Below are 13724 nucleotides of genomic sequence, written 5' to 3' on the forward strand. Positions count from 1 at the left end.
ACTCAACATTTTTGAGAAGGTTAAATACTCTAGCAAGAAACTATTTTCAAGAATTAATGTCCCCCTTGAACTTAGATTTTTTTCGAGAAATTGGTACTTTTTACTCCAACTTCTTCATTCCTTATAGGATTTACTTTAAAATCCCACATCGTAATAATATGACAAGGTTGTATAAACATAATTTCCTTACTAGGCAGGGAAACTTAACACATTACTGTGATATAGACAAACTTAGAACTCAAAAGATTTAAGTTCATTCATGTCATTCATTCACTGGTAAAATTGAATGGCCAATGGCCCATCAGAATGTTGCTGGGGTTCTAACCGGTAGGGGACTTATGGATTGCTTGCAATACTATGATAATTGCTTGTTTTTATTTGTTACTTAAAGAAAATTTACAAAATTTATTACATTGTTTATTTAGAAGAGCTAGAAAGTCAGCCATTTGTTTTATTTTCAACTATGTATGATTTTGATAAAATTGAAACTGGTGATGGTGTACTATAAATGTTGTTTAATTAAGACAAATTACTCCTATTCAAAAAATTGTCTTGTTGAGTTTTTAGATTTATCATTATGCAAGTTAAGTGATATATGTAGCTGTAAGTAGATATTTTCCATATAGCTGGACGAAAGATACTTTCTAAAAAATGGTGGGGAAATTTATGTAAATACTCGTAAATATTGTGATATAGCTGAAGTTATTATGTTTCAACCTCTAAGACAAGAAAACTAATAACCTGACAAAGTGTTTATGACACTCAATTTTGATTTAGAAAAAAAAACTGTTAATCAATTGTTCTTTGTGTTTCTCATTTATTGTATCAAATTATACTAATCATGACAAAATTACATCAGTCATAATAAGCATATAAATTGTGTTTCATGAATTTTAAAACAGTATTTGCTTGTTCTTGTCGGGATGCTTTTTGTTTAAAGTTGTACATGTATATACTTAGTATTGGGTGAAAATGTAATAAATTGTTTAAGATGTAATCATCCAAAAAAAGTTAAATCAGATATATGTACGAGTATTCGATTTTTTTTCATTTATTTATTTATCTATTTACTTGGAACACCGGTATTCTCTTGGTTTATGACAAGGAAGTGAATTTCCGCGTTTTTTCTTCTATCTAGTTACCAGTAGTGGATAAGGTTAATAAATAACTTTTCATGTTTGTATAATATGCACGTGACAGGTTTTGGGTACACATCTGATGACATAAGTAAAAGTCCAAATTTGTATGTTGTTTGTGATGGAACAATGATATAATATTCTTATATGAAATGAAAGTTATATTCAATTCTGCAGATTTCTTCTTTTAAAGACATAAACAAGATCTTGTAAATGATATACAGTTTTTGTTATTATTACCTAGGAAACAGGTTTTTAATTTGCACTCATTCAAGAAGAGTTTGTTTGAACATCATTGGAAGCTTTAATGATATTATTTATCAAATGTAGTTAACATAAATTAAACCGAATGATTCTGCCAACTTTTTATTGTTTTCTAATCTTAGTTTGACCTTAATCTCTGCATCTGAGATTTGGTAAAATAGTACATCTGGTGAAATAGAAAAAGTGCATTCAAAATTCTATGAAATGAAACTGAGTGTAAATATAAGTATCCCTAACACAACATTTTTGTGAACTTGTCTGTAAGCCTTGTATGTTTTTAAATATTTTAAAATGTTGAATGAAAACAAAGTTATATTCTATTTAAGGAAGCCAAAATATTTGAAAAACGATAGTTTGAATGATTGTTATAATGGTAAAACAGACTTGAACAATCAGTTTTATTTTAACCAGTATTGCTTTCATCAAATTTCGAATAATGTTATGCACATAAATGATCAATTGTTTATACCAATGTTGCTCTTGACATGTAGAAAAACAAAATAATTGTGTTTAAGAATTATTTTCAAATAATTGGCAGTCTTTTATTGACACTCAAAGGTCAATTTCAGACCCAAGCTTGTGAGGCCCTTGTCAAGTTTTAGTAACTTTTATCATTGTTACTCGAATGCATAAAATACCATCAAGTTTCGATAAAGTAAAAATTGTCATCCGGCCAAGCAATGCGCGAAATTCTCTCGGCTCTAGGTTTACGCTGTTGTTTTGCATTCTGAGCCAGGGGTCACGCCAGCTGTTATGTATACATCGTCTGTGTTGCAACTCAATAAACGCACGATGGAATACCCGGAACTGTCCGCGTATTATTTTTGCAAGATACAATAATTATTACCCAATTAAACAGCCGAAGTTGTCCCGCTTGTGTATTAAGGAAGTATATTCTATTCTAGGAATAATCGATCAAAGTTGGAGGTGAAGGTTTTAGTACAGTATTTCGGCAGGTAACAATCCTATTTTAATATGTTATACGTTATTTTTATTAGCTTTGTGAATAAAAAAACATATTTTGCCATTTTTTAATATTTCAATTGATAAAAAACGGTGTGAACTTACAGGAAGCTTTTTAATGAGCAAAATTGATCGATGCTAAAATGACATAATAATGATGCAGACGCAAGACAATTGCAAATCAATTGCAAGTTGCTATGTTGTTATGTGTTTGTTTGTTTTTTGTTTTTGCTTTTTAATGTAGAAACTAAAATCCTACAAATATGTTATTACTAGCTACAGTTTTTGAGTATTGATCTTCAATTAAAAACAGGCCAGCAAAGCACGTTAAAAACAACAAAAAAACAATAAGACAAAACAGTAATAAAAAAAAAGAAATCACACAAAAATGAAATGGGAAATATTGAAAAGTCAATTAAGAAAAATTGGTATATGACATTACACTTTTCGATCAAACAAAACCATTGAAATCTAAATTTCAAGTCTCACATTATCATAATTATTTTAAGTCAACCATTGATATTGACAATTATATGTTTTACATCTTTAAATGCATATTGAAATTATGCTGTTTTCAGATCAGCAAATGTTATGAATTTTTAAGGCATTTTATCTTGAATCATTTTGTCTATTTACAATCTTATCTCCAGTACATGTATTTATTATATAGATAATGCAACAAAAATGTATGTCTCTACAGGTAGTACAGATCCGCGCTATCTAAATTCTTGTCCGGTATTACGCCTTTACGTGTAGAGACGGGGAGGAATGAAAATATGCATAGACTCTGTCCTATTTGTAAAATGCAGTTGAAACAGAAATGCATGCATTACTTGAGTTTTCTACATACCAAGCCATAAGACATAGATTGTATGAGGAAGCTAAAAAAAACTTTATTTGGAATGATAATCAAAAATTTGATTTGTTCCATCTATATATTAACGATATTGTTAGAGAAAATGTCAAAACCTGTTAACGAGATCGACCCTTCTGCAAAGATTAGTTATACTGTAACTTTTAATTATACAGGTATCTAAGCTTGGTTTATCAACATGCTATTTTAGTATATTTTATCAGTTTTGTCATTTTTAAGTCAGTCGCAAAATAATGTTTGATCATACCCATAAACCCTTACCTATTTAACTATTTTGGTCATGTTATGTACAAGGTTGTACTTACTTGGTCGTATCCTTTACAATTGTAAACTTACTTGGCCACGTCCTGTACTATCATGTACCTGATCACATCTTATAAAAACACGAACATGTAGTTATGCGCTAGGTTGGTCACGTAACTTACAATCATGTCTTACAATCATGTTCTTGGTCATGTCCTGTACATTATTCATGTTTTTACTTGGTAATATTTTGTACATTCATGTTCTTACTTGGTTATGTCTTCTTACTTAGCAATATCCTATACATTGATGTTCTTACTTGGTCATACCGGTATTCTGTACATTCATGTTTTTACTTGGTCATGATACTCCATTTTGAAATAGTGATTTTAACTTCTCAAAGGGAGAAATTCAGGAGTTGGAAATTATACACAGAAAACTTCAAGAAATATCGGCACGCCGCAGCCGGGACTCGAACCACTGGTCTCAGGATTACCGGTATGCTAACCACTGCATCACAGTGGCCTAATATATATGGTAAGCAATCAACAGAAAGTACATTTTTTGCTACGCTATGATATGTTATACTATCTATTTAATTGATGCTAAAGCGATTAAAGTAATTGAACAATAATTTTGTCTACTCCACACATATTTAGCAAAACATGCCATAGCAAAACATGACATTTGTATGAAAAGGATTGCTAGAAGATAATCACTGATTGATAATTTAAAAACTTTAGATAACAATATTTAAACAGTCGGCTCTTGTTATCTCGAAGTCGCCGGGACCGTCGAAAACATGTCGAGATCGAGATAAACAAACAAGCCATAATAAGGGTTTAGTAACTGATTTGTCTTCATCAGGCACGTACATGTATACCCATTATCTACGTCAAATAAACTGAGTGTAGTGTATTTTTGTCTTGTTTTCTTAAGACTATATGAGTTATTCATTGTGCATAGATCTATCCTTTAATCTTATCACTTTCCAGATAATCACCAGTCAGGTCAGTGTGTAAGAACGCGGTAATTTACAGCTAAAACAAAAAAGTGTCTTTTTGAATTTTAATAATTATGAAGTATATACCGGTATTTATTTCACACAGAACAAGGTATAACATTACTTTTGCAAAATGCTGTGTAAGATTTATGAAATGATTACCGCATAAATGATGATTTTTTTCTGGTCCCATCTATTTATATTATTATATATAATATATATTATAAATTAAATAAATCAATATCAAGTTCGTATTTTAATTGAAATAACAAAATTGTGTCATGATATCAAAAACAGGTGGTGCGCAATAAAGATGTCACTATGCATTGTTTACAAGAATAGTCATTCTACAGCTGCAAAACCTATTTCAGACTTGACTACTTTTTGACAGCTGTATTATTCAGTAGTGTGCTCACCAATATAGATGTAAAATAAACTCATTATATCACCATTTTATGTTTCATTTCGCGCGGACCTTCAGACAAAGTGCAATTATAAATACACCCAATACGAAGATACGTATTTTTTGATGTTTAACCAAGCCTTTTTATTACAATTTTATCACTATCTAAATGTCATTTGGTGAAAATAATGTGGTACTGTATGGTCAATGTTTCTAGTTCTGATCATGATGAATTGGTATAAAATTGATTTAATTCAGAAAACAATTTCACAGTACATTGAACTTAAAGTCTTGAACTTACTCCACTTGTTTTGAATAATTATCCAAAACTACTTTTAATGCAAATTATAATATACGCATTTATCAAAAGCTTTCAACTACTCATACAAACTGCTAACTTCATATATATTTATATTAAGGTAAGCTTTAAGACTGGAAAATGAGTTCTGTTCTTGTAGCAGCGATTGATTTTGGAACGACGTATTCCGGATGGGCCTTTTCTTTCAAGCATGACTTTGATAAGGATCCAACAAAAGTTTCGGCCAAAAATTGGATCGGCGATCAACTCGTCTCGGCAAAAGGTTAATTTCATTTTGTGAAATAAAGACATAAGCTAAAATTAAAGAAGATAAACATGTTTGTCCAAACCCATGCAATTAGAGAAAAAGAGTAAAAACCTATTTTAGTCTTTGAATTTGTTTATAGTATGTTAAATAGATAAATATTAGTTACCTTTTAGAGATTTTGAATGTGTTCATGTTATATAAATGAACATGGTTTTGTTTATTTTTAGTAAAAAGGTAATTTAAAGTAAAAGTTTAATAATGTTGTGTCCGTTTATGATTTTATTATACTTGTTTACTTTTTTATTTCATTTCATCATTTTATACATTTCTAGCACCAACATGTGTTCTGATTAAACCGGATGGGGAAACGTTGGATTCATTTGGATATGCTGCAGAGACCAAGTATGCGGAACTTGCAGTAGAAGGGACTCACAAACCATGGTACTACTTCCGGAGGTTTAAAATGATGCTGTATGATAAAATGGTAATCAATTATGTTGAAATCTTAAAGGTCCTTTATTTCTCAAAAACTGTTTATTTTTGGTATCTTGTTACTGTTTCCAAAAACATATTCGTTTGCTATATACATGAACTATCTTTTGCATCTTTAGTTTTGTTGGCAATTGGTAAAATAATAGTAAATTAGCAAATTGTATAGGAGTTAAAATTCTACTTTGTTTACATTTGCTACCTTAACAACACATAACTGCATGTTCAGCATTACTTTTTTCAGTTGTTGAACATTTAACAAGTACTTAATCCTATTTTTGAATATAATGAAACACATCTTTGGTAATTCATAAGAATTGAAAAATATGGATTTCATGGGCATAATGTGCCTTTAAATAATATTTGCTTGATTGTTAAAATATACCTCAATTTTAAACATTAATATGATTGCTAGAATTTGCATGAATTTGTCGGTTTTAAGTCATACACACACTGCAATTATGACTTTCTAGCTAAACAATATTCAGGCCCTATTTATCACCTGAGTATAACCATCGACCTTCTGAAAGCTGTTTGGATAGCTTCCTCAAATGAAAGAAATGAAAGATTCCATGATTCACATGAAAGTCCCTGATGGTTCAAACCCTATGCGGTGAGGGGCAAGAGCTGACGACTATGATGAGAAATAAATATTACAGTATTGTATATCGAGGAATATCTCTATTTTCAAATAAATTCATACAAAGACCAAATCAACAAAATGTAATATTTATCTTGATTGTTTTAACTGTTACATATATACTTCTTTCGTTCACTTCTTTCTTCTATCAATTTATCTATGTCTACCCTTTTTCATAAAATAGGTGCGTGTGTGAAAATGTAAGAACATTTCTTTTAATCACTCAAAATATTATGCATCATTTTATGAATTTCTCTAATTTTGTCAGTGATTAGGTAAAGTCCTTAAAGTAAATTGGTCTAAAATAACAGGTTCGAAATGTAATAAATAATTCATTGATTGTGCTGAATATCAGACATAGCAACAGGCCACGAAAGAAAATATATGGATGTTGTTGGCATGCGTGAGATATATGATTCGATATGATATATACATGTACTTATAAAGCAGATAATAGAATATTGCGAGAACAAAATATAATATAATTCTTCATACTTAATCTTTAGAACTTTTATCCATTCAATATTTTATTATAATTAAAAAAAAATATGCAAACGAGGATTATCTATTTGAAACACATTGGAAATTGAAAAAATTAGACCTCATTAAAAGCTATGGGGATTTAAAAAAAAACCCTTACCGATTTCCCTTTTAAAAACCTTTCCCGTAACTAATGCACCGGGAAAAGAAAATTAATTCGCTTTACACCCACTGATCTTTTAATTAAAAAATAAAAATCTTCTTGAAAAATTTGAGAGAACGGCCATTACTAGGCAAACAAAACAGGATAAATTACGAAAATGATACGATAAATTTACAAAACTTCCTATGTTCAATTTTTAAATATTATATTGCATTTGTTTTGAAAACAAATTAAAGTGATTTTAGTTGGCTTTCATTGTAAGCTCAAGATAAATGCAATATTGAAAAACTAAAAACCTTCAAGAATAGATGTAAACATGTGTCTTTTTATGATTTATCATTATTTAATAGCAGTAAGAATTTTACTGGGTATAAAACATTTATGGAAATAGCAGAAAAAGAACAAAAATAATATATATTATTTAGAGAATTCGAAGACACGTCATGCTTGAAGATGAAACAGGAAAACGATTACCTGCAAAAACAGTGTTCTCACTTGCTATTGAATTCCTGAAAGAAGATCTTTTGGAAAATTGTCAAAAACAAATAGCAGATGTCTTAACAAAAGATTATATTAAATGGGTTCTAACAGTGCCTGCAATATGGAATGATGGAGCAAAACAGTTTATGAGAGAAGCGGCAGAACAAGTTAGTTAACCTTTTCAATTTCAAAGCATATGTCATTGCCTTTTGTCATTTCAAATACTTTATTTCGGCTTTCAGTTCAGTGACATATGTCTAATATGTTGAAGTTAAATACTTTTAACATTTTTATTTATCCATATAAAACTTTAATCCAATCAACTTCTTCTTCTTTTAAAGACACATATAAATTTGTTAAAACAACATTGAATACTATACAGGCCGGCATTCAAGGATCGAAATTAAAGATTGCACTTGAACCGGAAACAGCTTCCCTCTACTGTCGATATTTACCCGTTCAGAAAGGCCAAGAAGATAATTCCTTAGCTTCATTCGAACCGGGGACGAAATATATTGTCTTAGATGCTGGAGGTAGATCTTTCAAATTTCTTTATTACATCTACTGTCATCGCGACTCAATTAAGTAACGATACAAGTGCTCAATTCTATTTTTCAACATTTTGAGAATTAATCTGACTTATGAAAATGTGTTTAATATTTTTTATGAAATTTTTATTGCGTTTATATGCTATATTGATCATGTCAATCACTTTTAAAAGTGTTGTTAAACCCGCCGCGCAATAATAAATATATATATATATTATTATATATATATATATATATTTAATATATATATTATATATATATATATATATAGTATATATATTGCCATGATTAGATAGTCATGTTAATGTAAGCCATGTGCAATGAATGTTTTACACTCATATAATGTAATATATAGGGGATATTGAATAAGTGTAGGTTTAATACTAAATTTATTGAACGAGTTGGAATATAATCATATAATGTGAGTCTCTGTCGAGCATATAGTTGTTTTATTCTGCTCGTTAAATACATTCAGCATTGAATCTACACGAATATATATTTATGAGGAAGAGCAGACTTTATTTATGATAGAAAAATAATAATGTACCTGCAGCATCGGTTTACAAATTGTACAGTACGTTTAAAGAAGAATGAAGTTCAATCAAATCATCTTGCTTTAAAACCTGTCTACATCAGGCAACAGTATATAATAAATGGGTTCCCCGTGTACTGGCCAGCTAAGTTTCAATACTAATCACTACAAGAATTTCCTGAAGCAGTGTAGAGAACTGTAAAACCTTCAAGACAGTTGCTAAGTGTGTATGATCCAGAGATAGTTTATGGACACGTATATATGCACCACCATAGTCTAAAGCTATCAAAAGAAGAGTGATTGAATTCATGCCTCTGGCAAAAAAAAATGCAAACTTACAGTCATATCGCCGAAAATGTTTTTGTCATGAAATTGCAAGAGATATTACATCAGTTATTAAACCAGTACATTGTAGTAGGTAAAATAATCATTTTATTTCAATGTTACTATATTGATGAAGTGTCTGACTTTGGGTGACTAATAAAGCCTTGTTTTCAGACATGCATGTCACAAACACATCAATGTATTGGCATAATAAAAAGGTATAAATTTAAAAAGAAATTAATATAAAATACATTTCACGCAATTTTCAATTATTCAAGATTCAAATGCTAAATAGTCATTAACTTACTATGGCAATTGCTATATATTTAATTTAATGTGCAGTAAATATGACTGTGTCATATTAACCAAAACAATAGTCATACGTGAAAATAAAGGAACAAAAAAGAGTTAACTTCAGTGTTTCATATTGATATGTTATCTCAAAAAAATTAAATGGAAACTGAACAAATCCAACTAAAACAAATAAGCAGATTATTGGATAATACGCTGTATACTAGTAGTTATATTTACGAATAATTTGTTTAGTCCATGGTTTTTTATCGTCTGTTGCGTAGTAACTGTAACCACATTTAGTCGGTTATTAGTGAACTATAAATTCAAGAGAGATATTTTAATGAAAAAAAAGCAAGACTGTTTTGTCAATTTATTTTCATAGAATTATTGGATACAAACTCAGAATCTTTAACCATCTATTTATATGCAAATCATGATACTGCAAACAACCATTTCTCAAAGAATGGTCTCGACTTGATGTCATATTACTTACTACTTGAACAGGTTTATTGATATTACACTACATATTCAGCTATATTTGTTATTGTCTCGTATACGTAAATATAACATAAGTTTATACTAATAACCAGACAAGCAACAGAAACACGAACATTCGGTCATTATTTATGTATACGTTTTGTTTCTTTTTAAGGTTTACACTGGCACAAACAGAAACTATATCTTCTTACGATGATTTTACCACTGTTTCTTTAATTATCGTTATGCTCCATTTTGGCAATATTCAAAAAACAAATTTTATTTTGGTCCCTTTTTTTAAAATATCGCAGGGCAAATAAAGAAATTAAAAAAGATATTTTTTACTCTAACTTTCCCAAATCATTTTATCTCAATTTTATTTAAGTGATAAAATAATATATAAAACTATTTTTATGTTATTTTTTTAAAGGGGGTAATTGATATCCGTTCATAAGTAGTAGATGGAAACCCCGAAGTTAACAAGTAGGGGGGGGGCCTGGGGGGACTATGGAGACAAGCTTCGAAAAATTCCTTGCAGATAAGCAGGTACCCGTTTTTTCTTTTATTTTTTATACAAAACGATTTGAATATCTAAATTTAAGCCCCTTTCCTAAAAAAGAAACGCAAAACTTTTTTATTTATAAAATTTGGGGCCCCCTCTACTTATAATTAAAAATATTAGCAATTTCCAAATACATATGTTTTGATGCAATCTCCCTTTTGCATTCTCGAATAGATAAAAAAAAAAATATTTATTTCGATTTATGAAATAACCCTTTTTCTAATTTTTTGTTTCCCCGGGTAAAAACTATGAATTTTCAAATTTTTTATTTGATAAATTAAAAGTTTTTAGCTTAAAGCATTTTTCTAAAATTTTTAATCAATTTTTAAAGGGCCCGAGCATTTTAGATTTAAAAAGGATAAGATGACTATATTGATTGTTCCAACGTTTAAGTCAAAAACGGAAACCCCCCAAGTCTTTGGCAAAGGACATTTCGATACCCCCATTATTTTCTGACCATAAAATTTAGAAATTTCTAAAGACCCAAAAAATTCATCACCTTTTAAGACAGTTACTTTTGGGGTAAAAATTTAAATTGATGCTGAAAGTCAGTCATTTTTTAAACCCTCGGGGATATATTGTTAAACATTAGACGTTATTGGAGAAAGAAAACAGGGATACGTATTTTTATGGTATGGATTTTTCAGAGTAACCATTTTTCAAATCTTCATGGGCATTTGGGAAAAAGGGCAAAGTATTATACCGACGGGGGTTTGCTTTGAAAGGCCTTATTTTTTCTCGGCCAACACAATCTCCGACGCATATGCAAGACAATAGGACAAAAGGTTTTCCCTGAAAAACTCTTTATTTAATCATCCCCCAACCCGAAGGGTGGTTATGGGAAAATTTAAATTTTTATATTTTTGAGAAACAAAACAATTTTGGAAAACTGTAAAATTTTGAAAAACAAATGGAATATCAACCCAATTTTCTGACCAAAAAAACTATTTATAGGAAAAAATTTTGCATCAAAAACGCCTGACCCCTGTTTTGTCACAACCAGGGTTTTACTAAAATTTGCCATTTTTTAAACCCATTCCCAAAATTTCACTTGGAAAACGGGCTATTTGTAAAGTTTATATTTGGGGAACAAGATTGCCGTAAAAGTGAAAAATAAACAAAAAAGGGGAAGTTCCAAAATTTTATTTTTATCGACCCTTTTGGGAAAATTTTTTTGTTATTCCTTTTCTGTAAGTGAAATTTTTTTTGTTCCGGGAATGTTTTTTAAATCAAACCCAAAATTTTAAAGTAAAAAAGTTGATTAGTTTCCCTTCCTTTCCCCAACAGGGAAAGAAAAAAAAATATTTATTTTTAACTTCCTTTAATTATTGCGAAACTATGATATAAGTTTATTTATTTTTTGAAGCTTGACTCTGAATTTTAAATTTTGGGGGACATTTAGGTTGCGAAGTTTGAGGTGGTCAAGTTTGTTGATCGGAAAATCATTTATTTAATCATAATTGTAAACTTAAATTTTTTTATAAACAGCGTCAGCCTAAAACAAAAAAACGCCCAAAAGTATGATTTTTCGTACAATTGATATATGTTTTAAAAGTATGTTTAAGAATTTTATATTTGTTAGCAATTTTCACATTCTTTTTTAAAGGTTTTTCCTGACTAAAATTCAGTATTGTGGAAGTTTTAAACATAATAAATACAAAGTAACATACCAATCATTATTGTTTTTTTTTTACTTGCAAGTTAATAAATTTAAAAAATTTTTAAGTTTATTATAATATTTTTTTTAAATCAAGGGCAATGGACTTCTAATGAATAAGCCCCATTGATTTCTAATGTTTAGTTTCATTATTCAAGTTAAAGTGATATATGTAGCTTAAGTAGATACTTTCCAATAGCTAACGAAAATACTTTTTTCAAAAAATGGAAAAAATTATGTAAATACATGTTGATTATTGTCTATAGCTGAATTACTATGTATTAACCCTAGACAAATTGTTGATCAATTGTTTGTTTGTTTGTCTCATTTATTTATCAATTTACTAATCATGACCTAATTATAATCACATAACAAGCATATATAAATTGTTTTTCATTGAATTTTTTAAGTGCAATATAAGGGATGAATTTTTTTTAAATTTTATCATCCGAAAATTAAATTAGGTTTAAATTATGTAATCAGTACTCGATTTTTTTTCTTCTTTATTTTTTTTTTTTTTTTTTTTTTTTTGAAATATCCGTATTCTATTGGTTTACGACAAGGAATTATTATTTTTTCTATTTAACGTCAATATAATTATATATAAAATGAACAGATCTTGTAAATTGTATACATACTACTTAAAGAAATGTTTAAAATTTGCCAATCCAATAAAACAGTTTTGTTTGAACACATTGGAATCTTTAAAGATATTGGTTATAAAGTTAAACATAAAAGTAAGCAAAATGATTTTGGGGGAACTTTTTTTTTATAATATCTATGCATCCCCAAAATGGGGAAAAAAAATCATGGGAAATAGAAATAGTGCAATGAAAATTTTTTTAAAAAAATGAAGTAAGATGCTTATCGCTAAACCGGGTTTTTTTTAATGACGGAACCCCTTTTATGTTTTAAATATATTGTATTTAAAGAAGTTAAAAAAAGTTTTAATGTTCTTTAAATTTAAAAAAAAAATTAACCCTTGATTTTTTTTAAATAATACTCTTTTTTCAAATTTTTTATAATTAAATATTTATGTTATGTTAATTTAATTGTTTAAAAACGTATTCAAATGTGTAGCACTTTTTTTGTATGGATGTTTTATCTATCTTTTATTTCAATAAAAAAGTATTTTTCAGAAATAAAAGGATTTCTACTTTTTAAATTTCCCTTTTTGTCGTTAAATAAGAAATTAATTCATGTCTTTTAAAAAAAAACCCTTGTATTTGCTTTTAATTTGCAGATTGGGAAGTTTATTACCCTTTCATATAGTTAGGTTTAAACATATTTATCGCATGGTGCGGTGATTTGTCTTTGATGTTCCTCTGCTGTTATACGCCAGTAACATGTTTAATATAAAATTTAAAAAAAAGTGCGGAATCTGAGATAACGCACTCTTCTTTAGAAAAAGTTTGCGTTATTTCAAATTAAGCAAGTTATGTTAGTAAAAATTGGTTCACCAGCAAGAAACAAGGGGCCTGGGCTCTACTATGAAAGGGGGGGAAAAAAGGAAAATGTTCAATTGGGGGTATATGGGGATAGGGAATGGCCTTCAGTTTTAAAAAAAGTTTCTCGTGGGATAACCTTTCTTTAAAAGAGCTATAAAATTTTAATTTTTTTCCCGAG

The 13724-nt window shown here is 29.0% G+C and overlaps 1 protein-coding gene across 1 annotated transcript; it reads left to right on the plus strand.

The window, feature by feature from the left end:
* Positions 1-1312: 1312 nt before the first annotated feature.
* Positions 1313-8237, plus strand: LOC132712834 (heat shock 70 kDa protein 12B-like; the record flags this gene model as incomplete). Its single annotated transcript, XM_060695271.1, has 5 exons — positions 1313-2356; positions 5306-5467; positions 5785-5936; positions 7650-7871; positions 8087-8237. Coding segments are annotated over exons 2-5 (667 nt in total), but the record flags the coding sequence as incomplete, so codon positions are not given.
* Positions 8238-13724: the final 5487 nt, after the last annotated feature.

The sequence above is a fragment of the Ruditapes philippinarum genome, unplaced genomic scaffold, assembly GCF_026571515.1.
Source record: "Ruditapes philippinarum isolate M1 unplaced genomic scaffold, ASM2657151v2 ctg1839_1_1_1_1, whole genome shotgun sequence".
NCBI lineage: Eukaryota > Metazoa > Mollusca > Bivalvia > Venerida > Veneridae > Ruditapes > Ruditapes philippinarum.